The sequence below is a fragment of the Poecilia latipinna genome, unplaced genomic scaffold, assembly GCF_001443285.1.
Source record: "Poecilia latipinna isolate Pla-1442-1.1 unplaced genomic scaffold, P_latipinna-1.0 Scaffold329, whole genome shotgun sequence".
NCBI classification, from domain to species: domain Eukaryota; kingdom Metazoa; phylum Chordata; class Actinopteri; order Cyprinodontiformes; family Poeciliidae; genus Poecilia; species Poecilia latipinna.
This window is the reverse complement of record NW_015112945.1, coordinates 53,456-81,355: the sequence shown is the minus strand read 5'-3', so window position 1 is coordinate 81,355 and position 27,900 is coordinate 53,456. Positions and strand designations below refer to the sequence as shown.

Genomic DNA, 27,900 nt, shown 5'->3' with positions numbered 1-27,900 from the left:
TTTCATGTTTGTAATCACAAACTCGAATGTATGACTTTTTAATTATATGTGATATAGACCAACACAGAATAGTTCATCATTATGAAATGGCAGAATATTTTTTTTTTTTACTTTTTGTACATTCTTTTTCTAAGCAAAATCTGTAAAGGATTACATTAGAGTCCTCTTTACTCTGACACCCCTAAATAAAGGGGCAACAGGACGCCATAACAAGTCCCATAATTTGCATGTAAAAAGCAGATGCAGACATATTCCAACCACTCCATGTCAATGGTTCTACAAAGCATTGACATCAATAAAATGCAGGTCTCATTTGTAAAAACATTTGAAACCATGAATGATTTTCTTTTTCATCATTACAAATTACTTAGCTTTGATCTATCACATCAGTCCCAGCCATAAACTGTTTGTGATTACATCACAACAGGTATGAGTACTGTATCGTTTAAACTGGTCGCTGTTTTGCACCCGTGAGTTTTTTTTTTTACTTTTAATATGTTTTAATTTTAGATGAGTCAAACACTAAGAATGTCTTTCTATCATTTCTTTTTACAGTTTGAACTGTTTAGTTATGCTCCATCAGTTTTGACTCTTAGCAGAAATAAATATTTCTTAGCGACTTTATTACTGCTGAGAATACAGGGTGACCTTTTCTCGCTCGACGTAATTAAAACTCTTACAAGATACTCAAACCTTTCCCTCTGCCTTCTTCCACAGCTGGGCTGGTGTCAAGCGCCACAGAAGCGGATCCGTATTTCTTGTTCGTCGCGGCATGCTCAGCAGTGGTGCGGCAGTCGTCGCTCCGTTGTGTGCGCTCTCCGTGGACGGGAGTTCAGGCCCCAGCAGCAGCATGAGTTGCGGCTCCAACGGAGCCTGCGTGGCTTCGCGGCTGGCAGGCTCCCTGGGATCCTCAAGGAGAGGGAGTTTTCTCTGGGACGGCTGAACAAGGTGTTTGCTTCGCAGTGGCTCAACCATAGGCAGGTGGTGTGTGGGACCAAGTGCAACACGGTGAGCTGATCCAGTTTTTGGCGCCCCGTCTTTATATTTTGATGTTCCTCGTGCATATGTTGGACTTAACCGGCTACATGTTCTTCCTTTGCAGCTTTTTGTCGTTGATGTCCTGACAGGGAAAATAACAGGCATTCCAATGCTGAAGGACAGGGAGTGTAGTGACACAGGCTCTGGGACAGTGGGTGCTATGACGACAGGGCGGCAATATCTCCCAACAGGGGTCTCTCACGCCCGGTTGGACCAGCAGGGCTGTGGCATACATGCAATTGAACTCAACCCCTCAAAAACTCTGCTTGCCACTGGAGGAGATAACCCCAATAGCTTAGCCATCTACCAGCTGCCAACACTGGACCCTGTTTGTGTTGGAGATGTAAGTGACTCTTGTATTGTAATTTTTATATGTTGTTCAGACATGCAAGCATAATTAGTGAAACAGTGTCTCAGTTTTATGAAATAATTTATGAAGCTTAAATACATTTATTTCTGCCTTGCAAACGGGCCAGAACCTGACAAAAATATGACAGGTCTTCTTTTAAAGTCAAAACTCAAATGTTTTTAATTTTTTTCTAAATCGTTTTGATGTTGTTAGCTGAGAATTTACTAAAGACAATTTTCATACCTTTTTCACAAGTCAATTTAATTACAATTTCTGTTTTGGTTTAGTTAATTTGATCTAAAGCACTAAGACTCACATATTTGTTATAATCAAACAACACTCAAACTATGCTAACTAATAAAAGGAAATTCAAAACAAAAGTCAAGTGAAGGTAATTCACAAAAGTGGCGAACATTTCATGTTAACATGCTCGAAAAGGAGTACGAAGAAGTAAAAAAAAAATGTATGAAATCCTATCCCATAAATTCATAAATTAAGAAAAAAAACAATTAATTTTATCTGTTTTTTGTTGTTGTTGTTTGTTTGGTTGGTTAGTTGGTTTGATTTTTTTGCCATGGACTCACCATGGCCACTTTTCATTGTTAGACTGTATTTCTGCTGAAATTTTGTCAAAGTGGATGGTGTCTGTAAGCATACATTTTTTTCTCTTGGATTTAGGCCTCGGCTTTGACTAGGCCATAATAACGCATGGATATAGTTTGATTGAAACCATCTTTTGTAGCTCTGACAGTATGTTAGGGTTGTTTTTTTTCGCTTCTGTGGCCTCCAACAAGTCTTCCACCAGGATCAGCCTGTGTTTAGCAGTAGTCTGTCTTCCCATCAATTCTAATCAACTTTTCTGTCCTTGGTGAACGTGAGAGTGCTACTACCATGCATCACCAAGGGGATGGTGTGTTCATTGTTTTGCAAACAAGACTTCTTGTAGCTTTTTCTCACTGATCTTCCATGAAAGTCACATATGTGGAGTAAAAGACTAATAGTTGTACTGTCGAGCAGATTCTCCCACCTGAGCTGTGGATTTCTGCAGCTTCTCCATAGTTTCTATGGGCCTCTTTGCTGCTACTCTTATTAATGCTTTCATTTCCCAGCTTAGTAGTTTGGGTTGATTGGTGTGTTTTGGTAGATTTGCTGCACTACTTTGTATTAGTGTTTCATATAAAAATTCTAGTAATATACAATAAAGGTTGTAGTTGATAAGATACTCTATATATGATCTTAAAAGTCAGAGAAATCCTGTTTTTTGTTTTCACAAAAAAAAAAGTGGAGTTCTCATTGTGTTTGTTATAGTTAAAGCCGTTGTTTTCATGTGGGCATTGCTGAGATCTATGTTTTTTGTTTTTTTTTTCCAACCTAAAACCCACTCACAAAAGCGCTCAAAGTGCCATATTGTCTAGAGCACAGTCAGTTAAAGGGGTCAAAGCAGTCCGCGGTAAAAGTGTGCAGCTTGTCCCGTCTATTGTGTCGAATACAGTGGAATATTCTGCAGCACTGTGCAGTAACTCCTGGTTTGCTGCAGCACAGTGGGAAGGTCTCAAGCGGAGTAGGCTAGATGATGCATTTCGATATAGAGAGAAATAAAATTTTCTATCACTTAAAAGTTCAGTAATTTATTTTGGTAGTATTAGGTCTTTTAAAACCGTTCAGCCCATTCTGAGTGCAAACCCTAAACAGGATAAATTGAGAAAATACAAAAGACGAGTTTCGGATTCTGTGGAAAATGAAGTGTTTTCTACGGCGTTTCGTGAGACAGTGTGAGTGTGCTTGGGATTTTTTTTTTCCAAATCCACATATTTTAAGGTCCTTGAGTTGTTAATTAGGAAAAACAAAATTTTTTAAAAAGTATTTCGGAACTCTTTTGGATATTATGACGTTTCACACCAAAACCATTTTGTTTTCCAGGACGGTCACAATGACTGGATTTTCTCCATAGCGTGGATCAGTGACATCATGGCTGTTTCTGGTGAGTAAGCATGAACTGTGTGACCTCTGGGCAGTCAGTAAAACCAGCAGGTAGACGCTCTCTAAACCAAGCTGCTGTCCCGCAAAGTGTTTAGCAATTATTTCTGTGACCGTTTTGGAAAATCCTCACCTTTTACCTAGTTACTGGGTTGGCTGTTTATCCGCTGCGTGGGCTTTTCATCTGCAGGGTCCAGAGACGGCTCCATGGGTCTGTGGGAGATCACAGAGGAAGTAATCGGTCAGTCTGAGAGGAGTCCGAGTGACGACACGGTACCGTCTTACGCGCACATCTCCCACCGTGCCCTGAAGGACATTCCCAAGGAGTATACCAACCCATACAACTGTAAAGTTCGTGCTCTGGCCTTCAATAACACCCATAAAGTAAGAACGCCTCTGGATCCTGCGCAGTTTGAATCCCCTTAAATTTGGCTCTTTTTTTCAGTTTTTTTTCTTTTTCTGTTTCTGAGCACAGCTGAGATAAATTTTCATCTTTAAGAGATAAATCCTGGTACTTGTTTCTGTAACTGTATAAAACAGCTTAAGTTATTGCATACATTATAATAAAAAAACTGTTGATGAAAGTAAGTGGATGGATTAAATGGACTTTGTAAACATTTGCATTAAGGGTTGTTGAATGAAAACTTTATTGGAATGAAATTATTTTTAACTGGTTAGGCTTTAATGAAACTAGGCACAAGTTGGTATAACAACTACATGTTACAAATGGTGTGGATTCACTTTAAAATGTGATCTAGTTAATTAAGCTAGAAACATTAAAACATATTTTTTTATGCTACAATTTTTGTATGATGTAGGATTTTAAAGGAAAATCACCACGCAGGTAATATTTTCTGCTTATTGGATAAACTTTTGCTGCCCTCATTGCGTACAACATATGATTTTTTTTTTGGGCTGAGACTGTCAAAGTTTGGGACAGTAATAAAATACATGAGGAAATCAGGAAAATGTGGAGTAATCATAATCTGAATAACTACTGTAATCTTCAGCAGTAGTGTCATAATTAGATTAACCTTGAAAAGAGTTAGCAGGCCAACTGATTAATGTTGCACAGAAACAGACGGGGGAGAGACAGCAGTGCGTCGCTCCAAGGTCTTTACATCGCTGGTCACTTTCCATGTTATCAAAAGCACTTTAATCCACAGAGAAGCTATGATGGACATTTTTGGTCATTTTAAAACTGCAACTTTTTTTAATCTTGCTATCATTTTATATGTAGAATTTATCAGATCTAATCTGACAAATAACATAAACCATAGACCTGTCTATAATGGCTCTTTGGAGAAAATGTAAGCTTTCTTTTGGGATTAAAAACTTATTTTTAAATGGAAAACTGTCCGAGAACTGCACATTTTCACTAATAAATAATTACCTCTTATCCGTCCTTCCTCTCTGTGTGGTTAAACTCGGCGCAGTCAGTTCTCATTCTATTAAAAAGAGACCGAAAAGATATTTTAAAAACAGCAGAAACTTTTTTTTTCCCATTTCTGGTGCCCCATATTTTAGTGGTTTATGTCTTGACTTCCTGTTCGGTTTTGTCCTTTTGCAGGAGCTGGGTGCCGTGTCCTTGGATGGTTATTTTCACCTCTGGAAAGCAGAGCATAATTTGTGCAAGGTACATGACTAAATAATAATTTGGTCTGTCCTGTGATTTATTGTTTGCTTCTATGTGCTCACCTATGCAGGACGTAGATTGACATCGCACGTGTCTTTTATTTTCTGCTACAGTTTTCTACGTTTGTGGAGCATGAGAATATAGCTTTGTTGAAAATATGTGCTTTTTATATCAAATTTAACTTGAAATTCTTGCCATTTTCCACATCGTCTCTGTAGATACTGTCCACCAAGCTGCCTCACTGCAAAGAGAATGTGTGTTTAGCATATGGACAGGACTGGTCCGTGTATGCTGTGGGTTCTCAGGCCCATGTTTCCTTTCTGGATCCACGCCAGCCTACCAACAACATCAAGTCTGTTAGTTCTCGAGAGAGAGGAAGCGGTAAGTTAGCTGTGGAATTTCCAAAGAAGATGTAAAATCCAGAGATTTCACATTGTTGGATTTTACTCTATTGAAATACTTAATGCTCACTAATAAACTTTAAAAAAAAATTGTGTGGCTAAATGATGAATTCACATCAACCTGGAGGAACTCAAGCTTGTTCTTTGATAATATTGACTCTTATAATTACATTTATTTTAATGTTAGCTACATATTGTTTAAAAATATTTTAGCTTGACTAAGTTCATGGTTTTGGCGTTTGATTCTTTAAACTTTATAGAAGGGATGCAAGTTATCAATGAGTTGATCTAAAGTTGATTTATCTTATCTGTTAAGCGACCATTTTCTTAAAAATCTAAGTTTTCTTCTTGGCCAACTGTCTTTCTATAACATGCAGGACTACATTTTTCATTATATGCTTAATAGAGAAAAAAAACTGCATTTTTAAATTATTTTGTCAGCTGTATTAAATACTAACTGAATTGACAAAGTTTTTGTTCCCCCTCACATTATTAAACATATTTATAAAATATAACCAAACATGAAACTATTATGTTGCTGAACGGAAGAAGATGAAAAGAATAAATGACATAATATTCATACGGAAGTACCGTCGGTGGTTGCTCTCGAAGGAAAGTTAGAACTTCGCTCGATGACTTGCATTAACTCACGACAGCCCGCAAAATAAACCTGCTTAATTGGCGCAAAGATTTGTTTTTTTGTTTTGTTTTTTTCTCTCCATCATAGTACAATGCGCTGACATGCAGCACAACCAAATGAGCGCTATAAAGGGGCTTGTCGAGTGTTTATATTTCAAAACAGAACCGCGTGAAGTGCGTTTAGCATCCCATCCGGTTGGACCCTTTCTTGTTCTGGTGTGGCTCCGCCATCTTTATTCCTGTATCTGGCTCCGCTTAAGGATGACCAGCGGCGCCCTCTGCTGCATGGCGGCCAAACTACAATACTGAAAGAAGGCGTAAACGGACATTATTAATCGATTTAAACTCATTTTAATCTAATAAACTATTAATTGACAATTGTAAGTCGATTGATTCTTCGCATCCCTACTCTGTATCTTTTGGCTTCCTTTCATTAATGCTTAGCTATGTCTTTGTGCAGGGATCCGATCCGTGAGTTTCTATGAGCACATTGTGACTGTGGGTACCGGTCAAGGTTCTCTTCTCTTCTACGACATCCGGGCTCATAGGTTCCTGGAGAACCCTTTCAATCCATCCAGCGGGTATCGGAAGGGTGCCCCAGATGGCATCCTTAAGCTAACCACAGGGAAAGGCTGGCTGGTAAGTGGGTTTTTTTTGTTTTTTTTTTTTTTTTCTTTAAAGATTTCTTTACTGAAAGATGGCAGAAAAATGTTGTTTAATCTCCAAATCTTGCCTTCCTGTTCGGGACTGCTTTCAGAATCATGATGAAACATGGAGGAGTTACTTCTCAGACATTCATTCCTTCCCCAACGCCGTGTACACCCACTGCTATGACGACTCTGGTACCAAGCTGTTCGTAGCCGGTGGGCCGCTCTGCTCTGGCCTGCACGGAAACTACGCAGGACTGTGGAGTTAGCCTCTTCCTCTTTTCGTCAATCAGCTCCTTCCCTACGTCTCCATCGTTCTACGGAAGTCCCTCCATCTTACTCGCTTAAGTTCATCCACATCACCTTCATTGGGATCTGTTTTGATCAGCAGATCATCTGTTTTGCTCACACTTGGACTCAGGAGCATGATGTTTCATAATTTAATGTTGTTGCTGTGTATATTTGTGTCCACTTTTATGTTCTCATCTTCCCCAAATAACCCCTTTCACCTTTTATCTGTTTTGCTCCCCACCCCCTTTTATATATATATATAGATATATATATATATATATATATAAATATAAATAGAAATGTATATAAAATGTACAATTAACTAATAATTTAAAGAGCTACAAAGTCTGCCACTGAGAAACTCAGAGTTTTGAAAAACATTAAGAATAAAAATATTCATTTTAGCATCATTAATACATTCACATCCAACCTGCAGGGATTACGCTGTGGTCTTTTGCTCGCTTATTTTTGTACTCAAGGATAGTGTTAACTGCTGCTTTCTCTGTGATAAATAAGTGTATTTGTACAAAAAAAACAAAACAAAAAAAAAACAGAATTCACTCGAAATAGTTTTTCCTTCTTTCGCATAAATGGACAGCAATAATGACTGAAGGATTACTGATGCCATTCCTGTAGATGGACCGAGCACGAGTGCAGTTTGACATCTGAGAACGATCAACACTTGCAAAGTACTTATTTCCTCTGCTCTCAGAAGTAAAACAAAGAACCGGATCAAGTGAGAGATTTATTTTTTTTTTCTTCTTCTTCCTCTTATCTTCACTGAGATGTAAAGGAGAAAAATCGTGTTAGAATTGATAAGCGCAGTGTTATTGCTCTGCTAGGACGTAATATAGAAATACTTTTTTTTTTCTCCACTTTGATCCAACGGGCAATCCCATGCTGATCTAATTTACTTCATTTGTATTTATTTTACCACCTTTATACCTTGTCGACTTCATTTTGTTGGTCAGGATTGTTCATCTTGTTTCTTCTAAAGGACGATGGTTTTGATAGCGTGATCAGATACAATCCATCGGGAACAGTTTCTCATTAGTGATGCAAAGAAAGCTCATTATGTTTGGAAATTCTCCTGGCACATATATATCTATATATATATTTTCTCTCATAGCCACTCGCCCTCTCTTTTAACAAGCCGTGAGTGGCTGTGCTTCCCCTCGTTATAAGCCGAATCAGGGTTGGCTTCAGCTACGTCTTTGCCTTCCTGAAATCTTTCTGTGAAAGACAGCCACAGAATTAATCATCAGTTTCCTTTTCTACATGAAATGAAACAATTCTGACCAAGTATTGACTAAACAACCAACACTTAAGTGTATTTTATATATATATATATATAAATGTATATATGTGTGTTCGTAAAAAAAAGAAAATGCATTAAGGACAGTTGCGGACATTTTCTGTGTACCGTATGCCTAAGAAATTGTGTGGATTGATCCGTCTCCTTGGTGACACTTTTTTTTTATACAAGCCTCGTGAATGTTTTTACAAATGACTGAAACAGGATATTGTAAGATATAAACACTTGGGGATATAAATCTAATTCTTTAAAAAGGAGTAAATAATACAATAAAATGTATATTAATGTATCTGTTTTGTTGTTTGTTTTGTTTTTTTGTTTTGTTTTTGAGATGTCAACTTGATTTAAAAAAAAAAAAAATTACTTAAGCAACTCTTTACAGAAATGTGCTAGTCCAGAGGTTGTCAATGTTTTGGTCAGGACACCCAATAAGATCCCATTTAACCTCCCCGTCCACCTTCTTTTTTTTTTTTTTTTTGGAAGACCCTGTTTATGCATTTAAACTTACAAAAAAAAAAAAAAGGAAAACGGACAGCTAAAAGTTATCAAAAGTGATGTTTTCATTCACATTTGACTTACAAAATAACGCCTGTATACTTAACTTGTTATTATCTCAAGGTTCTTCCACTACGTTGGGGCTCAGAAGATGAAATGTTTTGGGAACTTCTGGTCTTGCATACCTTCTCATTAGGTAGTCTTGGTTTGGTGCTGTTTATTGTATCACTAATAATCCACAGCCTATAACAGAAGATCCACCTTTTAATTTCTTTGCAGTTTGTTTTGGATCCCTGTTTTCATGATCTTAGAATAACTTTGTAACTGCTTTGGCCTCTGTAACAATGCTCCATTATGCTGGAAAATTTGTTGGATAAAGTTGTTTCTGACACACATATTGATCATAGGAAGCAATCTTGCCCATGTACACAACGGAAGGAGGAATTCATCATAGAAAATAACTTGGCATCACCCTTAAGTCCATCCTTTCTGCAGAACTGCAGCTAAAGTCTTTCTTGGACAGAGTACGTCTTCTTTGCTGCGCTTCGTGTCACTAGTCTGATAATCGAAGGTCCGCCGATGAGTCATGTCACGCCCTCTTGAGCGTGTTCTTCAAGTCAAGAAACTAGATAGAGAGATTTCCAAACTGATAGTAGAATTACAGGTAGATAATAAATCTTTCTTCTGTAAGGGTTGATAAAGAGTAGGAAAATGCTCACAAAAAAGTGGCTGTACTCTACCATCTCTGCTACTGACTTAAAATGATCAAAAGTATTAAATTCTGACTTATTTGGGAGTTGTTTTTCAAAATAATTTTTGTCAGCTGGAATCTGAAAAATTGACTTGTGAGGACAAGTAATTCCCAGCCCCTTTCTCTGCAGGCAGTGCAGAGGTTCCCAGACCTCCCTGCTGCCATTATTGCACAAGCTCTGCACTGGTGGTAACAACGACTCGCTTAACAGGAAACCATTAAGGTGCTTCCTGGTTTTCCTGAATAGCCTGTAGACTTCCTTTCTATATGTTAACCTTTCACCTTGAAGTTCTTGATAACCTGGAAGTCAGGTTCTTTAGTTGCAATATTCATAACATCAATTCCTTTTGCATTTGAAGCCATTTGCTGAAAGGTAGTAATAGCCCAACAGTTTATTTGGGAGCAAACATTTATATAAAAAAATAGACTGATATTTCATAATAATCATAAGCAGTGTTTAATGTTTGACTACGTGGTAATGGTTTTACAATCGAAGGGCTTATTGTAAACTTTCGTTCATTTGAACTTAGTTAACACGAATAATCCTCTGATCATTCAGCGCAGCACTGTAACAAATATGAGAATCGGAAGTGAAGCAACAAAATCCGCTAAATAAATCTGTTCAAGGGCGAAAACAATTTTAATCTCTCAATGCTGGTTGGTGGTAATAATGAGCATTTAAGTGCCGTGGGGAGAGTTGGATCAGAGGGGAGCATCCACCGCGGCAGCGCACGTCACGTGACCACCTTGTCTACTGCTGGCCGAGTGAAGCGTGTTAGCAGGTAATAAAAACACACATTTTCTTCACACTATTCAACTTACTGTTAACGTTTCGCACCCGGTATGCGTCAAACTTAATTAGTCGTTCGTTGGACCGGCGAGTAGCTGGCTTCCTTTTTCGCTATAGCCGGGCTTTTAAAGGATGTCTCTTCGCAATTTTTCTGTTGTCTTGAATCCCGGCGAGCAATGTCGGGATGGGATTGTGCTCTGCGAGGCCCTTTTTTTTTGCCTCCTGTAGATTTGATACACCTTTGTTGTTGCCAGGCTTCGGCTTCGGTTTGGTTGTGTAATGTGAGCATTTTAACTGTATGTATGCGTGTCGTTGTGTAGCAGCGGCCCCAGAAATACACACAGTACTTCCACGATAGTTTGATGGCCGTTGGCTATCAACTTGGACGAGATTTAGATAGCATCGTTAGCCGCAGCGTTTGTTCGATGCTAGTGTCAACGGTAGCACGAAGCGGCTAACAGCAAGCTAGCGAGGACAAAGGGGACGGCAGTATCAACAACACAAAAGTCCGTCAGTGTCGAACTGATGGTTATGTCTTAAAGTATGTTGTGTTTGTGGAGTACGCGTAATGTGTCCACATTTTAGATGTCAAGAAATGACTAACACAGCAGCAACCAGCTAAAATCAGCTTTGACAACACAATACTACATAGTTGATTGTCTTTTAGCTGGAAAAAAGCCTCCAAATGCCACAAAAAATTGTAAACATTGTTGTCCAATTTTAGACATTTGTCATTGTTTTTTTGTTGTTGTTGTTTTGTATGCCGAAATTAATTTTTAAACTCTGCTTTAAAAATTCATTAAGTAATTTGCTCATACGCTTATTGCAATATCGGCGCTACTGCAAATTAAATTGTCCATGACAAAAATAGGAATTATTCTAAGAAACTTAAATCTGCTGAAATTGTATAAAAAGCCTGCTCCTGCTTTAGCTTTGTTCAGTGGTGCAGCCAATGAGAAGCTTTGTGTTTGCCAGCGTCACGCAGAGCACGTATAGCTGACTGCCATTGTTCTCTGACACAAAACAAATGGGTCAGTCGGGAAATCTAAACTTGTACACTATGTTGTGTTTTCTATTTACGTGTTTTAAAGGTGCACAGATCTGAGGTCTTGTGGCTGAATTCTAATCCACCGATTTTGTAGAGCTTGTAGAGTACAAATATTATTTTTCTGCTTTTTGGATATGCTAGTTTTAAAAATGTTTGTTGCAAAACACTATTTTCTTAATGCATTTCAAAGTTACAGCCTCATATTTACGCATAGTAAAATTCTCCCAGGTTCTTGTATAGAGGTATCAGCATAATTAAAACCTGGGGAGGGAAATTACAGTTTACATATATCTCTAAATTTATTTTTTACATGATTTGTTTTCTATAAGATCTACTCAGAATAAAGCTTCAGATCTGAGGAGGAAAGAAACAGATGTGCTCTTGTTAGATTTAGTAATTTATTAATTTATTGCAGATGTAAAAGAGCTTTAAAAAGCCTCTTTGTCCGGAGTAATCATTAATTTATTGTTTTAGAACCAGAGGAACTACTGCTCAGCGCTTGGAACAGAATCTCAGTGTCATTTTAAAACAAAAACATCATAATGATTTGACATGGCAACCTATTCTAGTTCTTAGAGTTGCCCAACATCAATATGACTGTATTCTCCATCGAGAAGTAGAATCTTACCTTTACCCTAGACTGCCAAGATTTTGTAATCGACATGTGAAATGAAAGATGTAGTTTAGCTCTTCAAAAAGCTAAAAAAAAAAAAAAAGTAACTTTAGAGTCATATATTCCACTTGTTTTTTTTGTTTGTTTTTTCCCCTGTGTGGAAGCCTATGAGTCATCTTTCCTCAGTCACGACTTCCTCACAGAGGAGAGTTGTCATTGCAACCTGCATCCTTACCGATCCGAAAACAAGGCATATTTTTAGTTATTGACCAGTCGGTCAGCAATCAGAGCAGAAATGAATCATGAAGTCTGCCAGTTCCGAGTGCATATTGAGACTATTATGGAACTAATCACACTGAATTTGCAGTCGCGTAAGCAAGACCTTGATTAGGGTCGGATTAAATCATTTCAATGCATCAGTTTTGTGTTTAGGATCTAAATTGAAGCTCTTATTCCACAATGAGACAGGCTATGGAGTCTGGGGTGTGGCGTTTTGTCCACGTTGTGTAGTCTGTTGTGTTTGTAAAAGGACACTGGGTCGCTCTTCCTCCTTGACCCAGATTTTCAGCAAAGCTGTTGCATCACCAGGCCAACTGTGCATCTTACAGCCTCCACAAGGCCACTATTCATTACTCGAGAGTGAGGCTTTTCTGTGCTCAAAGCATCTTCTGGTGTTGGATGCTCAGGAAGTTCTGTGGCATCAAACACAAGGGGAAAGCTGCAGCTGGGTCGTAAACAGTGGGAGTTATTAATTAGCGTTACTGCTGGTAGCTTTTTGCTCATTCTCTTACGTGGGTTTTGCTTTTTGATCTCTGCAGGTTTTTCTATTTTGTACATACAGAGTTTTGTATATACTGTATATGATGAGCTTGCTGGGCGGCGACAAGGCCCGGGGTCCTCGGGAAAAAGCGCTGCCAGCGGCCCCTCACACACCACAGCCACAGAAGCAAATACAGGTGAGCGTCCCCGAACGCCAAAGTGTGGAAGCACTCTCCTCTGAGCCCTAGATAAGATGCGCTAAAGTTTTCATTTGGTTTGATTGCATCTGCTAAGTAGACATTATCCTAATGGGACAATAGGAAGTGGTTATTCCCCATTTATTTCTTCGTCATTGATTTTTTTTTAAACCACGCCAACCACAAAAGTTCTGCATCCCTTTTCAATGTCTAATGTGTCTGCGATACAGGCTACTGCTGAGCAGATCCGGCTTGCTCAGATGATCTACGACAAGAATGATGCTGACTTTGAGGACAAAGTTAACCAGGTGTGAGACACTTGGACATTTCGGTGGTTTAAGGTGCCCTCCACATGTATTGGAATCCCTGGTAAAGATGTGTAAGAAGTGTCAGAAAAAAGCAAACATTGCTTGAATGTTGGTATCCTATACTCACTAAACGTTTAAAGGGGGGAAAAAATTCATACGAGTGTAAATTTTCTATTGGGGAAACTCTTTTTAACTCACCACATAGATATTAAATAGATTTCTGCGTATATAGGAGACCACCGATGATGAATATCGATTTTCTGTGTAGGTGAGCCATTTATTTCCGACTGGATATTGTGATCAGTATCCTATTGGAATACCCAGGAATAATGAATAATTTTTAGTTCTTCTGGAAGATTCCAACAGGTTTGTTGTAAAAACTGCCTGGTATTTCAAAGAGTTTATATGGCATGCATTCAACAAGATTCCTGGAGTCTTTGGAAGAGAAACAGGCTCTCGTAATCAAAGATTGACCACCATACCTGAAAGTGGGACACCGTTCCAGCAGAGTTTAGCACGCTCTAGATATTTGTTTGTGATGGTAGGGCAAAAAAGGCTTTTTCTTCCGCAGCAAAGCTTTTCTAAACAACCGCTTATTGTGTAGGTAGCATCTAATAGCATATTTTCTCCTGTCAGTACAATAAATGCGTTGCAATCAACAGTTGAATTTTCTTCTACACATCTTTACTTGGGGTACCAGTTGGTGTGGAAGGTGCTGCAACTCTGTCAACTTTTTTTCGATGCTCTTGTGAGGTTGGCACCCAGTGGGAATGCTGTGGTTTTCCATCTCTGACGCAAGCAGACGTGTGTAAAGTGTGTGTGGTTCCTTTTCCAGCTGATGGAGGTGACTGGGAAGAATCAAGATGAGTGCATGGTAGCGCTTCATGACTGCAATGAGGATGTTAGCAGAGCCATCAATTTCCTCCTGGAGAGCACTTCGGACATGGTAAGTGGAAGCTCCTTTCATCTGGTAATGGGGATTTGCTCATTCAAGGGTTTCGTTTTTTAATACAATAAATACTCAGGATAACTGGGAACTGAGTGGCTAGTTGTAGAAAAGCATGTTAAATCTTTGATAACTAACACCAGTTTCTGGATAAGTACCGTATCTTTAAACTTGTGCTGTTATTCATTTGCACACAAGATGTTACATTAACGGTAGTTGGAGACTATTCAACAGCCCAGACGTAGTGTTTGTATAGAGATCAAGGGTGTTCAAAGTGAGGTTCGGGGGCCAATTGCGGTCCCTGGACTATTTTTGTGCAGCCCTCAGACCACAATTCAAGAATAAATTAGGACAAAACTACGACTGTTAAGTTAAATTTTACAAAATAAAATTTTAAGTTTCAAGCTTTCTGGTTTCATTCTACTGTCATGGTAACTCGGACCCCATCTACTCATTGACTTCTACTACATAGTACACATTTGTGCACCTAAATTTACTTTTAATTGCTGTAGAAAAAAAATGTAAACAAATGAAGTATGATTTTTTTTCCTTAATTAGGCTCAAATTACTAATAAGCAAGCTGGTTGCCTTTCATTTAGCAATGAAAAAATTTGGAAAAAAACATTTGAGGATTTGGATCTACGATTCTGTTCCTACAAAAAAAAAAATCAGATTTGCTTTATTTTTTTCATCAACATAGCTCATGTTTAGTTTGTTATTGAGCAGGTGAAAAGATATTATTTTTTGGTGATTTTAGTTTTTAACAATGATACACTTTTGTTCTGTGAATCATTTTGAGCTGAACATTTTGGCCCACGTGAGAGAGTTCGTCCCTGATACAGACCATTAATTTATGTCACTTGAAACATGCTCACCTACCAAATACTGCAGATTTCCGAGCAGTGCTCAATGGTTGTGAATAGTGATGCATATTGACATTGTGGTCTGAAAAATGTAATTTGATATACTGCACAGCCCCAGTACTTATGACAATAATTATGTTGACAGATCAAAAAAAATAAAAAAAAATCTCTCCAGCAAAAGATTAGTATATTTATTCTTAGGTGAAGGACTTATGTTTCCATAATCAGTAGGTTCTAATGAACACTGGTCGTGTTTTTATTTAGTTTTTGTGTCCTCTCCTCTTTTGCATTCAGACCTCATGGGAGACGGTGGGGAAGAAGAAGCCTCTGGTGAAGGAAACCCCATCAGAGAGCAAAGAGAACAAGGAGAACCGGGAGAAGAAAGGGGAGCGCGAGGCCAGCAAGGGCCGCGCCTCGGCCAACCGCAAAGGAAAAGGGGCCAGTCGGAACCGGCAGGGTGAGGACCCAGTTGAAATTAAATCTTGTTCAGAAGGGGGCAGAATATCTTCCTGTTGAATCCCGTAGTTGTTGTTGGATTTTTATTTACTTTGTTAGCAGCACGTCCAGAGGAGAACGGGGTGGAGGCGACTCCAGTGGACAAAGGTTCGGATCGAGGTCGAAGAGCCAGGGGAAGCAGAGGTAGGAGGATGAAAATATAGCACTGTAAGAATGATGAGTAATAAGTTGAATGGGTTTGACTTTTGTTTGGATATTCTGCAGGGTCAGGAGGTCGGGGTCGAGGCAGAGCGCCGCCTGGAAGCAGGTTCTCCGCACAGGGCATGGGGTATGGTGGCAACACACAGCTGCGATTATCTCTTCAGACCATTGGCTACTGTTCTGGTTTTAACACGTAAAGTTAACCTGCGAGATTTGAGAAAGAACAAACCAAGGTGAGTTTTAACCCTGGCCGGACTTTGTGCATCTCTTTGGTCAGGACTTTCAACCCAGCGGACTACACCTCAGAGGCTGGGACCGGGACCACACAGACCGAGGTTTGGGACACAGCCAACAGCAGCAACACAGATGGGACAGGTGAGCGCTGGAAAGAGTGTGCTGCAGTTTCACTGCAATCTGTCAGGGTGGGAAAACATTAAGTGTGTGTGTGTGTGTGTGTGTGTGTGTGTGTGTGTGTGTGTGTGTGTGTGTGTTCTTCCAGTTGCCTGGAGAAATACTATGGAAGACTGGACAGCTGAGGAGTGGAATGAAGATGTCAGTGTGAGTAAAAAGTCTGATTGCCTCTGTCTGTGTGTGTATCTGTTAGGGCTGCAGCGATGCACTAATCTCACGATACACGACGTTCTGCTCACAATACGATATACATCACGATATTTAGCAACCGGTACTGTTCGATACATTTGAAAGATTTTCTGAAAGATTTTAGAGGGACAGAGTGATTTTTTTTTTTTGACATTTTGTGATTGTTCCATAGACTTGGCTTGATGGTGTAATCCTGGTGTAATAAATGTTGTTTTTGTTATACATCTGCTTTGTCTAAAGGTTAACTGTGTGGCTTTGTATATTTGGTTATGCAGAAAAGGAACATTTTTGTCTTATTCATTTATATTAGATAATGTAATTTATCTATTTCATTTAATTATTTAACTTATTGTAACTGGTTGTTTCATTGCATGTCATTTTAATGTACATGTGCAACTGGGTACAAAACAGCATGTGTGATAGCTGTCATTTAATTCATGTTGATTTGACATAAAACTCAAATTAGGATTTAATTTATTTATACTTTCTGAAGGAAAAAAAATATCCATAAATATCGTAGAATCAATAAAATTACACTGCCCTAGTTTCTATATATATGTATATAAAATACACACTGTGTTTCTGTGTCCATACAGCTTTCAGAGACCAAGGTTTTCACCTCCTCAAGTGCACCTGCTGTTGAGAACCATATCACCCCTGGGCAAAGGTTAGTCTTGCAAAAATAATCACACTTCTTGAAAGTCTGTGATGCCACGATTTCAAATTAAAACCTTTTTTAACACATAAAAATCTGAAAAATGTTGCACATTTAAATTCAGTTCCCTTCACTCTAATACTCCACAAAATAAAAAATCAAGTGCAAACTCTGACCTGTTCAGAGGTTCAGCTTCTAGCAGGGAAACAAACCCAGACATGTAGCAAGAGCTGTAATGTAACATATTTGAAAAATGTTGTTTTTTGTGCAGTCCTAATACCGCTTAGAAATTGGGTTTATGTACTGGGAAAAATGTAAGTATTTACAAAAGCTTGTGTGTGTGTGTGTGTGTGTTAGTCTGGACCTCGCTTCTCTGCTGCAAAAGCCTGGAGTAGGAGGAAGAGAGCCACCTTCCTCTTCTTCCACGTCGAGTCTGGTCTTCACCAACTCCCACCACCATCAGCAACCGCCACCCAGCCGCAGCACGACCAGCAGCACGAGCTACGCCCACGCTGCTCTGGTAAAAATGAAAAATAAAAGAGAACGCTGCGCTTTTATTCATGTTTTCCTTTGTTTGTTTGTTCACAATCATTATGCAACCAAAAATAATCATTCAGAACTTCACTGTTGTTGTTTTTTCGCCAGTCTTCGGTTCTGGGGGCTGGTTTTGGGGACTTGGGCCAAGCCAAGCGGCCTCAGCCTAGCGCTGGTGCTCAGATCCTGGAACAGCTCAAGGGTCCCGGTTTGGGCCAGCTGCCCTCGTCCCAGGCTGCCCCTCCTGTCAGCACCCAAGGAAGCAACACCTCCACGGGTCGGCTGCCGGGTCTGGGAGCGCCGGTACCGCCGCCATCGTCCTCGAGCTGGGACATGAAAGCTTCAGAGTCCAACAGCACATCCTTGTCCTCGCAGTTCAGTCGTAAGTGGTGTAGATGTTTTCGTGGCGAGTAAATCTATCAATGCTGCGCGAGCGGCGGCGTACACCCTGGCAGTCTGTGTGTAAACTATACCTGCAATTAATGATTGTTTTAGTTTGTCGATTATTCTGACGATTAATCAGTTAATCTGAAAGCTATTATTTTGGTTATTGCTTATTCTGACAATCGATTAATCGGATGGCCATTATTTTAGTTACCAATTATTCGGACAGTCATTCTGATGATTAATCGATTAAGCTCATGAAATTGTTGCCATTTTCCATTTAAACCCTTGATATACGATATTAGAAATACATTTAAAGATGTATTCCTTTAAGTCTTTTTTTTTAATAAGAACATGAAGCTTTTATTGTCTAAAATACAATAACAGCATTCTATGCATCATCATTTGTAGCAAAAAATACCTCAAACATCAACGTGTGAAATGCTCGGCGCTTCCAGCTTGACTCCACTTCAGTACAGTGTAGAACTAATGTTGACTATTTTCTGTATTAACCAAATAATAATAGCAAAAGTTGCTTTATATGAGATATTTTTTCTTTATGCACCAAAAAGGTGAAGCTTTAATTGTGCCTCCTGAGAAGTTCTGGATAGTACATATTTACAATTTGTTTGTTTTTTATCTTAAATGTAAAATGCATATATTTGGCTTAACTGTCCTGAATGTGTTCTTTCAGCTATTGGCCTTTTTTTTTTTTGAATCTGTATACTCCAGTTAACAATTAATTGATTGCCAAAGTTGTTGGATTAATCCAATAATCGATTAATCACGATTAATCGTTTCAGCCCTAAAGTAAATATGCATTTTGTTATTCCTTTTTCCCTGCTTTTGCTTGCAGGTGAATTTGGGCTGCAGCCAGAGCCTTCTCTTGTACTGAGCCAGCTGGTTCAGAGGCACAGCGGCCCCTCCTTGCCTCTGGCGCGCCAGCCCAGTCCTCCCATGCAGCAGCAAGCAGCCCCTGCTTCAGCCTCGCCTGCTCCCCAACACATCAGCACGCCAGCACAGGCCGGCCCGGTGACGGCCGCTGCTGGCGCTAAGCCTGGCGCTCCCAGTCCGGGGCTGGACTCCCACGGGAGCAGCACGCCGCAGCAACAGCGGGGGCAGCTCAAAGGCCCGAAACGAAGGATACCTCCTACATCGAAGGTAGGAGTGATGGTGATGCACCGAGAGAAAAATGGCCTGCTGTTGAAGCTCGAAGGGAGGCGGTGACATGTAGGAATGTGTTGCCTCCTCTCTGGCAGATCCCATCCACAGCAGTAGAAATGCCAGGCTCAGCTGATGTCCCAGGGCTAAACCTCCAGTTTGGAGCTCTGGACTTTGGTTCAGAGTCGGCGCTGCCAGAGTTTGGGGTCGTGGACAACTGTGTGAGCGCAGTGTCTCGGGAGTCTACGCCGGCGCCCCCACCAGCACCACCTGCATCAGGACCAGGGACCCAAAGCCACACAAGTCTGTACTCAAAACCTCTCAGGTACTGCAGCCCTTGGACTAAATGCATCTTATTAAAATCATTTTTAAAAATAGTTCACGTTTCGTACAAGAGGTGATCTTACTTCTTGATGTCAATTAGGTGAATTACAGCTGAGATTGGCAAGTTGAAGAGTTGTGATGGTTATGATTATTTTAACAACTGATTATTCTATAAGTTTTTTTTACTTAGCCATGTAAGCCTTTTAGACAATATCAGAAGTATTAGATGCAAATATATAAACTATGCAGTTCCTTTTTTTTAAAAAAAAACAAAAAACATTTTTGCCTAAAATGCAACAAGTGCATGCTTGATCAAATACTTGTAACATCAGCATGTGAAAAGCTCAGCTTGACTTTGCATCAGTACAGCATAGGACTAATCTGTTGACTGTCTTATGTCAATCAGTTTATACCTGGATAACAAAAGGCCCTTAATGTAATAATTCGAAGTTTGATCACCTCTTGCCATGTGTGTGTTTTTCCAGTGAGTCGCTGGGCAGCTCTCTCTCAGTCGCCCTCCCTTCGCCGCTCTCGTCGTCTGAACCGGTGTATCACTCCTCCAGCGCGGCCATGCCCAGCCTCACGCCATCGTTGGGGACAAACAGCCCCGCTAACCCTCCGTCGTCCACCTCAGCGACCTCAACCACCTCATCTTCTGCACCTTCTACCTCCTCCCACTTCTCCTCGGTAGGGGGTAGTTACGAAGGTACAATGCCCCCTCACACGCGGCTCGCTTTTTCCCAGAGCAAGGAGCCAACGGGGCCGGTGATGGTAAGCAGGCCAGCTTATCTTCCCCTTTTAAAGGATGTGGTTGTGGTTCTTACCGACTGGCAATCGGCTAACCTAAAACTGCAATTTTTTTTTTTTTTGTCAGAACGGTCTGAATGGTGTGAGAACTTCAGCCGCTCTAGACAGTGAGTTACCCACCACCGCTTTATGTTGAGCTGTTTGGGCAGAAGAGGTGCATTTACGTCATCAGTTAGCTGCAAACAAGTTATTTCTGTGTCTCTCAGCGTCGTCGGCTTCTTCCACACCAAAGCCAGAATCGCCGTCTGTGAACATCAGCGCCAACGGTCCCTCGGCGTCCTCCCACTTAACCCCCACCCTGCCCCCACACAGCTCCACCGCGCTCTCCAGCCTAGCACAGGACCTGCCGTCAGCGAACCAGCTGAACTCGCTCAACAGGTCACTCAAGTCTCGCCTGAAGTATCATAACTTTAGAAGAGCGCCGCCAACTTTGTTTTTTTTTTTTTTTGTTATAGACGTATAGAAGTTGCATAATCGCATCCTGAGTTCAACTTTTTTTTCCTCCCCCCCCCCCCCCCCCCCCAACAGCCATGTCAGCAGCCATTCCTCGGTTTCAGCTCTGGGATCAAGTTCTCTCACTGTGAGTACCTGGTGGGGCTGTATCGAAACTAATATCGGTGCAAAATGATCTGGGTTCCTGCCCTGACAGGGATTAGATTTAGATATTTTCCAGATCTGGATCATTATGGAAGAAGAAATTTGTGGAAGGAGAAAAGGAAGGAAAAAAAACAGTCTCTTTTTCTGAACTACTTTATCTGTAGTCTGATTCATCAACCATTCAATTTATCGCTCCATTCCTCTCTCTGTATTTCTGTTTCATTCCTCCAGTAAGCCTTTCGCAATTAATCAATTAATTAAAAGCATAATAAAGTTAAAACAAGCTCCATCATTTCCATTCTGATTATTAATATGTTTTGACAGGCAATTTGGTTGAGAGAGACATAATAATCCATTTTATTTATGGTTTTGCTTCCAAGTGGTTATTACTATTATTTCGATTTTATTTATTGTTTTGGGTTGTCATGTTTTTATTTTGGATATTTAAAACAGTTAAGTGTTCTCTACAAAATAAAAGTTTATTGATCCTTGAGACGACAAATTATTGTGAAAGGCCTGCCCTCCATCTTTGTCTTGACATCCCTCTATCTGTCTATTTATCCATTAATCTATTCGTTCCTAACTTCTATCTTTCCAGCTGTCCTCCATCTATTCTTTAATCCATCACTCTCTTTTTAGCAATTCCACATTACAAGCCAGACCACTCCTCTAAAGCTACTGGGAACTTTTTAATTTATACTTTAAAAACAAGCCAAACCGAATCAAGAAATTAACATTTTAAATCTCGGAAAGCCTTGAAATACGACATGGATAATGTTCACGCACACAGGATGGACTACTTGCCTCACTTTGAATGTTCCCTGTGCTTTGTTTTTTTTTATTTTTATTTTTTATTTTTTTATGTTGGACAGTATACAAGTGTGGACAGCAGCAGCGTGAGCTCCCTCACTCCCTCGTCCAGCTCTTACACATCCTCACAGCCCACAAACTCGTCGCTCCACTCAGCCCACAACAGCAGCAACAGTAGCAGCATCAGCCACCTGGCCAACATGCCCAGCATGGGCAGCAACATGAGCAGCGCGGTCGGAGGCATCGCCGGCACCAGTGGCTTCCACTCGGCCGCCGCCGTCGCCACCAGCACGGCGCTGGGACTCGGCTCCAATGGAGCCACCGCCACGTCCAACCTCTCCGCGCCGAGGACCACGGCGCTGCTCTCCTCCACCGGTTAGACGGACGCCACTGATGCAGCAGGGGGGGATTTTCGAATCGCTTTCCAGTTGGATAAATCTTTTTTTTTTGTGTCTGTGTGTTGACAGGCAAAACTCCTCCCAACCTTTCCCAGGGAGTGCCTCCTCTACTACCAAACCAGTATATAATGGGACCAGGGGGCCTGCTGCCCGCTTACCCGGTAAGTGGATCATCACAAGTCGGGCTGGAATGAACGGCCAGGAGGTTAGTCGTTGATTAATCGTTAACTGGAGCATACGGACTCAAAAAATGCCCAGTTGCCTCGAGAAGAACATATTAAGAGAAGTAGTTACATCGCCACTGTGTAAAATATAACATTTTGCAGCGAAGAAAAAAAAACCCTTCTTTATCTGTAAATATGTTCAACCCAAAACGCCACAAGAGGCACAGTTTTAGCTTTACAAAGTTCATATTCTGTATAAAACATCTCATATTAAACTCCTCTTGCAATCCAAAAAATAATTGACAAATTACCCTACACTGGACTGATGTTAAGTGACCCAGAAAGGACACATGTTGAAGCTAGAAGTATTTTTTTAGCTGTTGCTACAAACAATCAGACATACAACTGTTAATTGTTAGAATAATCAATAGATGATTCGATAACTTAAAATAGTCGTTAGTTGTGGCCCTAATTACAAGGAGCGAGTGAAGGTAACGGCACCTTAAAGTATTCGGCTCCCAGTCCAAATTAAGTTCACTGGCAACTTTTCGAATCTGTTTGCAACAAAACATTTCACTTTGAGTCAGTGCTAATAATTACATAAAGCTATCACAAGAGGTTCTTTTTTATTGTTCAACAATGCGTCATGCATTCAATGACTGCTGGAGTCTCAAAATTATTCAACCCCATTAATAAGATTTATTGCAAATCAGATTTGCCTCGGGTTCATTCGATAGAACCAATGAAGGTCTTCTTTATTTGAAGAAGTTGTGCTTAAAATGGATTACTTCAAAAACCTGGAATGTTAATGGTTGTAAAAAAAATATGACTGAGTCGAGATGGTCTTAAAATTTCACAGAAGAGATCACCGCCTTGTAGAAAAGAGGAGGATTATAAAAAAACGATAAGAGAGGGCCTATATTTGGAACTGTACTTTTAAAGTTTAATGTTAAACGAAGAGTGCGTTCCTCACCTGGCGGCAAAAACAGGAAGCTGTCAACTGCCAACGACTTCCTGCCGAGGCAGGTGGTCAGATACTCTCGACTGAAGGGAAAACACCTGCAGGAAGTCTTGGTGGGGAAACGTTTCAGTTTCGCCGGAGGGCTCCTCCACGCTTGAACTGAAAGATGTACACAACTTCTGAACCAAAGGCAAAATTGGTTCAGACCTTCATAAACGAGCCGAAGCGGCCTTGAAATGCTGTTGTTCTGTACAACAATGAATCAATAAACGGGAACTTTGCCTGTGGATTAGGACGAATCAAACATACGCCACAAAGAACGCATTGACTGTAGTGAAGCATGGCGCTTGCTTGGTGACGCTCCATCAGCTTTGCTTTGGAAACCTGAAGCTGATGGATTAAATCAACAACCAGGAAGTCTTTAAGGATATTAATGGAGGGCTGTGGCCAGAAGTTGGGCTCCGAGTAGGAAACATGTTTCCAGCAGGTTGTAAAAGCAAACAGGCCCTTCACTTAGTGTTAAAGATGATTGTTGTGGAAAAAACTGGCAGTCACTGAAAGTGGCATTTTGTATTTTACTTGGAGACGCCGCCTTACACAATGTTAGTTCTGTTGAGCTACTTAAATGGTGTTTGGGTTTTTTTTTTTTTTAACAAGCATTTGTTAGTTTTTATACAACACAGGTAAAACAAATTTGATGTTGGTGTTCAATAATGTAAGTACAGCTGAATATCTTCACATAAGCATAAATATATTGCATCATCAAGAGTGGCATAATTTCAGAAACTAATTTAAAACCATTGATCAAATTTTACGCTGCGATCTCGAGTTTGATAGAAATAATTAATAATTTCAGACTTTTTGTCGTCCGTTTTGTAGGATTGTGTAACTGTTTGTTTTTTTTTTTCTTTTCACAGCAGATCTACGGCTATGAAGACCTCCATATGCTCCAGTCCAGACTGCCAATGGTAAGACACGCATATTAAAGGCACAGCTTGTGATTGGAGACAGGATACATGGTGTTGACTATTATAAGTACTCAGTGTATACAAGCAGGTGAAATGCATTTCATCTGCCCATTTTAGTGTGTTTTCCAGAATGGAGACTCATTCAACGTTAGCATACGTTGTAAGGTATAACTGCTTGTGACCATTTAAGCGAACATCAATTAAACAGTCCAGTGGTGGCCTTTTAAAGAAACGTGTGGTCAGGATTCTGTCGTTTATTGAAAATTTGAGATGATGTAGATTGTTGAAGTTCAAGAAAATAAGACACTGATTACTCACAAGCACTTTCTGTAACCCCATTTAGAAAGAAAACCTTCAACGGATCACTGTGCATGTAGTGCTGCAACTATCAACTATTTTGGCAATCAATTATTGAGATGATTAATCAATTAATCGGATTAAAAAAACTTTTACGTAGCTTTGGCTTGATTACTGCTCTGAGTGTTGTTCTTTTGGGCAGGGGGGAAACATGCAGTTAACAGTTAATCGATTACCATTTTAGTTGACGATTATTTCAATAATCTATTAATCGATTCAGTCCTGCTTACGTGGTTTTTTGACAGTTACACAACTGTGTGTGTGTGTGTGTGTCCTGCTCCTTTAGCCCTCTCTGCAGGATTACTATGGAATCACATTCCCTGGACCCACAGCAGCTCTCTCTGGCAGAGACGGGAGTCTAACCAACAACCCCTATTCAGGTGACGCTCCTCTTGGTTCTCTTGTTTCATTTCTTCTATAACCGTTCAAACCGGCGTCTGCTCACATAAAATCTCCCCTCCCCCCTGCGGTCAGGTGACGTCGCAAAGTTTCCCCGGAACGACTCCACCTCCCCAGCGCCCCCTACCAGCCTGGCAGCCCCTCAGCCTCCCCAGGCCCAAAGCCAAGGTCAGAGCCAGGCGCAGCCTCAGCCCCCCCAGGCGCAGCCCCCGGCCCAGCCGCAGCACCACAGCAGCCAGCAGGCCTTCCTGCCGCCAGGCTACAGCTACACAGGCCTGCCGTACTACCCCGGCGTGCCCGGCGCCGTGCCCAGCGCCGCCGCCTTCCAGTACGGCCCCACCATGTTCGTCCCGCCCGCAGGCCCCGGGCCGGCCTCGGCGAAGCAGCACAGCATGAGCCTGGGCCTGGGCAACCCCTCGGCCAGCCCCTTCCAGCAGCAGGCGCAGCAGCAGCCGAGCGGTTACGGCCAGCACGCCTTCAGCTCAGGTCCGTGTCTCATTTTGCACAGCGTCCCCCCCACCCCCCTTCGTCGTACGGGAAGAACTTTCGAATCGGACCATTTATGTCATTTTCGACTCACGACGTCTTTACCTGCAGGTTATGAGGAGCTGACAGCAGGGCCAGCGGGAGTAGAGTACAGTAAAGGTTACAACTCCTCTTCACAGGCACAAGCCAAATCTGCTGCTGCAGGGCCTGGGAAAGGTAAGATGGAATGAAAAAACGATCACATCCATTCACTTCCTGAGATGTAAGCGCCTCTCCTGTGTTCACTCCAGGTGTCTCAGTGACATCCAGTAACTCCGGCGTGCCAGACATCAGTGGAAGTGTTTACAATAAGACCCAGGTCAGACCGCCTGAACGCCGCTTCCCAACATCACTCTGTCGTCACCCTGTTTTCTTTTCTTTTCTTTTTTTCACTAACCACCGCTTTCCTTTAATCCACCCGCAGTCTTTCGATAAGCAGGCTTTCCATGCAGGGACCCCTCCTCCGTTCAGCTTGCCGTCGGCCCTGGCGGGTCCCGGCGGACCGCTGAACCCCGGAGCAGCTCCTGGAGGCTATGCACCCACCCCATTCCTCCACATCCTGCCTCACCAGCAACCACACTCACAACTGCTGCACCACCACCTCGCTCAGGACGGACAGGTGGGCACTTTTCAAATCATTACGGTTTTACAAGCTTTCTGTAAAATCGACTAACCTCACTCCAGATAGATTATAGATCTTGTTTTTCTATTCGTTTTGTCATTTTGTTTCAAATAATTTCAATTGTATTCTGCTCTCCCAGTGAGTTTTCACGCCCACATGCCTCTGGTGATGTCATTCAAGGCAATAATCAGGGTTGAGCCTGTAAAATAAATCAATTTAGATTAACTGAATTTTTAGGTTATGCAGATTTAACTTTTGGAAAATGTGGATTTTTTTTTTCCCCACCATTTATTTGTGTTTCTACAGTTCAGATTGACCAGATAATGTTTTACACTGTGTGAAGGGGAGAGAGTTAAAGTGATGCTTGCAAAAGTAGTGATGGAAAAGTTTAAAAATATACAAATCTCTAATGTTGTTGTAGTAGTATTATTAGTAATATTAAACTGGTTAATTTTTACACGGGAGTCAAGATGGCACAAATTTATATTGGCACATTACATCACAACAGTAGTGTAAGAAGCTGGTTGAAGCTTTTTTTTTTTTAAAGAATCTTCACAACCAAATGACGCCAATCATGTATCTTCATAGATGAAAAAACAATGAAGTTTTTTTTTGTTGTAATTTTTCACCTTAAATATTCCACAAATTTTTAACATTCTATTCTCTTTTCTGCAATTTGTTTTAATATAATCATTAAAATGTTGCTTCTTTAATTTGAACATTAAAAAAAACTCATTTTACATGGCAGGTATTAATAAGAATAAAGGTCATAATTTGTGAGGGGATAAAAACGAAAAATACCAGGAGTTAAAGCAAAAAATGGCTCTTGGCCTGTAAAGGTTCAACTTGATTGGAATTTGTGGGGAGGAAAAAAATAAATAAATCCTGGGTCGTTGGAACCAGACAGGCTGGATTCTGCGCTGCTGCACCAAACGCACACAAAGTAGAATCAGAAAATGTGTTAAAATACATATAAACCACTTAAAAGTGTCTGTTAAAGTGCTGTTGAATTGATATGTAAAAATTTGTTTTATTGGATATTCCAGCAGAACAAACAGAAAAATGTCCTTTTAGATTATTATTTTGCTTAACGGTCAGTCGTTTTGCTCCTCAGGGCGGGCCGAGCCAGCGTGGTCAGTCCAGCAGCCTGCAGCAGAAGAGCCAAGTCAACAAGTCGAGCTACGGCAGCTCCCCTTACTGGGCCAACTGAGACGGTTGCATCTGCAGAGAGAGAGAGAGTGTGTGTGTGTGTGTGTGTACGGACACACACACACACACACCCGGGTCGAAGTCGCGTGATCGTAGAGGGACAGAAGCGTTTTTACAACACAAGCTAAAATACACACACACTACCATCCTCTCCCCCCCCTTTTGCTCTGTATATCCCCCTTTTCAAATTTATGGCTGTTGTATGTAAAATATATTTATGTATTTATACAGTATATATGTATTGGTAGGACATAAAATGTGGTTTTCTGCATTGTTTTTATTTTGAAGGACATTTTATTTCAAAAAGGAAAGAAAGAAAGTGAAACGATGAGAATGCTAAACCATGGAGATAAAGTTGGTGAATATACTTGAACACAAGCATCTTGTGATGTGATTTTTCTTTGTTTGCAACCATAAACTGAGAATGGTGTACATAGATTATACGCATCATTTTCAAAGCAAAAGGCCTTTTTTATTATTATTTTTGGGGGAAAAAAACTATGTTTTTGTAACTTTGGTCACCCGCCTCTGTGAATCCTTATACTGAGGGTGACTTTAATAGCTTGACTTCTCTTCTTTCTCCCAGTTTCTTTCCATTTGTCTCTTCATTCCTGAATTCTTACTTGTTGGCTGGTTTGATCAGCCAAGCCTTGGATTTGATGTCATTTTAATCCTTGTTGTCCAAATTAAAAGTTATTAACAGTT

General features: G+C 40.7%; 2 protein-coding genes and 1 long non-coding RNA gene across 6 annotated transcripts in view; 2 read left to right on the top strand and 1 right to left on the bottom strand.

Moving 5' to 3' along the window:
- dcaf12 (DDB1 and CUL4 associated factor 12) overlaps positions 1-7,531 on the top strand; it is an 8,575-nt gene extending 1,044 nt beyond the window's left edge. The window contains exons 2-9 of the mRNA XM_015035226.1: positions 718-1,008; positions 1,103-1,381; positions 3,308-3,368; positions 3,555-3,748; positions 4,935-5,000; positions 5,219-5,381; positions 6,501-6,679; positions 6,798-7,531. Of these exons, the coding sequence (XP_014890712.1) occupies positions 718-1,008; positions 1,103-1,381; positions 3,308-3,368; positions 3,555-3,748; positions 4,935-5,000; positions 5,219-5,381; positions 6,501-6,679; positions 6,798-6,956 (1,392 nt within the window). The 3' untranslated portion in view covers positions 6,957-7,531. The remainder of the gene's footprint in view (positions 1-717; positions 1,009-1,102; positions 1,382-3,307; positions 3,369-3,554; positions 3,749-4,934; positions 5,001-5,218; positions 5,382-6,500; positions 6,680-6,797) is intronic.
- LOC106949153 (uncharacterized) lies at positions 3,806-24,026 on the bottom strand. Its single transcript, XR_001425330.1, has 2 exons — positions 22,656-24,026; positions 3,806-4,398 (listed from the first exon to the last, which is right to left on the bottom strand). It is a non-coding gene; the product is annotated as an uncharacterized LOC106949153 (long non-coding RNA).
- Positions 10,218-27,900, top strand: ubap2a (ubiquitin associated protein 2a). 4 transcript variants are annotated; one of them, XM_015035225.1, is made up of 27 exons: positions 10,218-10,321; positions 12,809-12,946; positions 13,177-13,254; positions 14,090-14,200; positions 15,358-15,520; positions 15,622-15,702; positions 15,784-15,847; positions 15,998-16,095; positions 16,220-16,278; positions 16,917-16,987; positions 17,333-17,495; positions 17,621-17,891; positions 18,750-19,054; positions 19,153-19,379; positions 19,864-20,149; positions 20,253-20,292; positions 20,392-20,563; positions 20,714-20,765; positions 21,655-21,967; positions 22,060-22,151; positions 24,036-24,083; positions 24,727-24,820; positions 24,915-25,325; positions 25,437-25,541; positions 25,616-25,683; positions 25,789-25,983; positions 27,101-27,900. In XM_015035225.1, the coding sequence occupies exons 2-27, from the start codon at positions 12,851-12,853 to the stop codon at positions 27,194-27,196; spliced, it is 3,759 nt and encodes a 1,252-aa protein (XP_014890711.1). In that variant the 5' UTR covers positions 10,218-10,321; positions 12,809-12,850; the 3' UTR covers positions 27,197-27,900. The 4 variants fall into 4 exon arrangements, with proteins under 4 accessions (XP_014890711.1, XP_014890709.1, XP_014890710.1 ...); XM_015035223.1 differs by having other exon boundaries at positions 24,033-24,083; XM_015035224.1 differs by having other exon boundaries at positions 15,619-15,702.

Bases quoted from the DNA above. Each gene is read 5' to 3' on its own strand.
- ubap2a (XM_015035222.1), top strand. From the start codon at position 12,851: ATGATGAGCTTGCTGGGCGGCGACAAGGCCCGGGGTCCTCGGGAAAAA. The intron at 24,084-24,726 runs GTAAGACACGCA...CTGCTCCTTTAG, and splicing joins TCCAGTCCAGACTGCCAATG to CCCTCTCTGCAGGATTACTA. The intron at 24,821-24,914 runs GTGACGCTCCTC...CCCTGCGGTCAG, and splicing joins AACCAACAACCCCTATTCAG to GTGACGTCGCAAAGTTTCCC.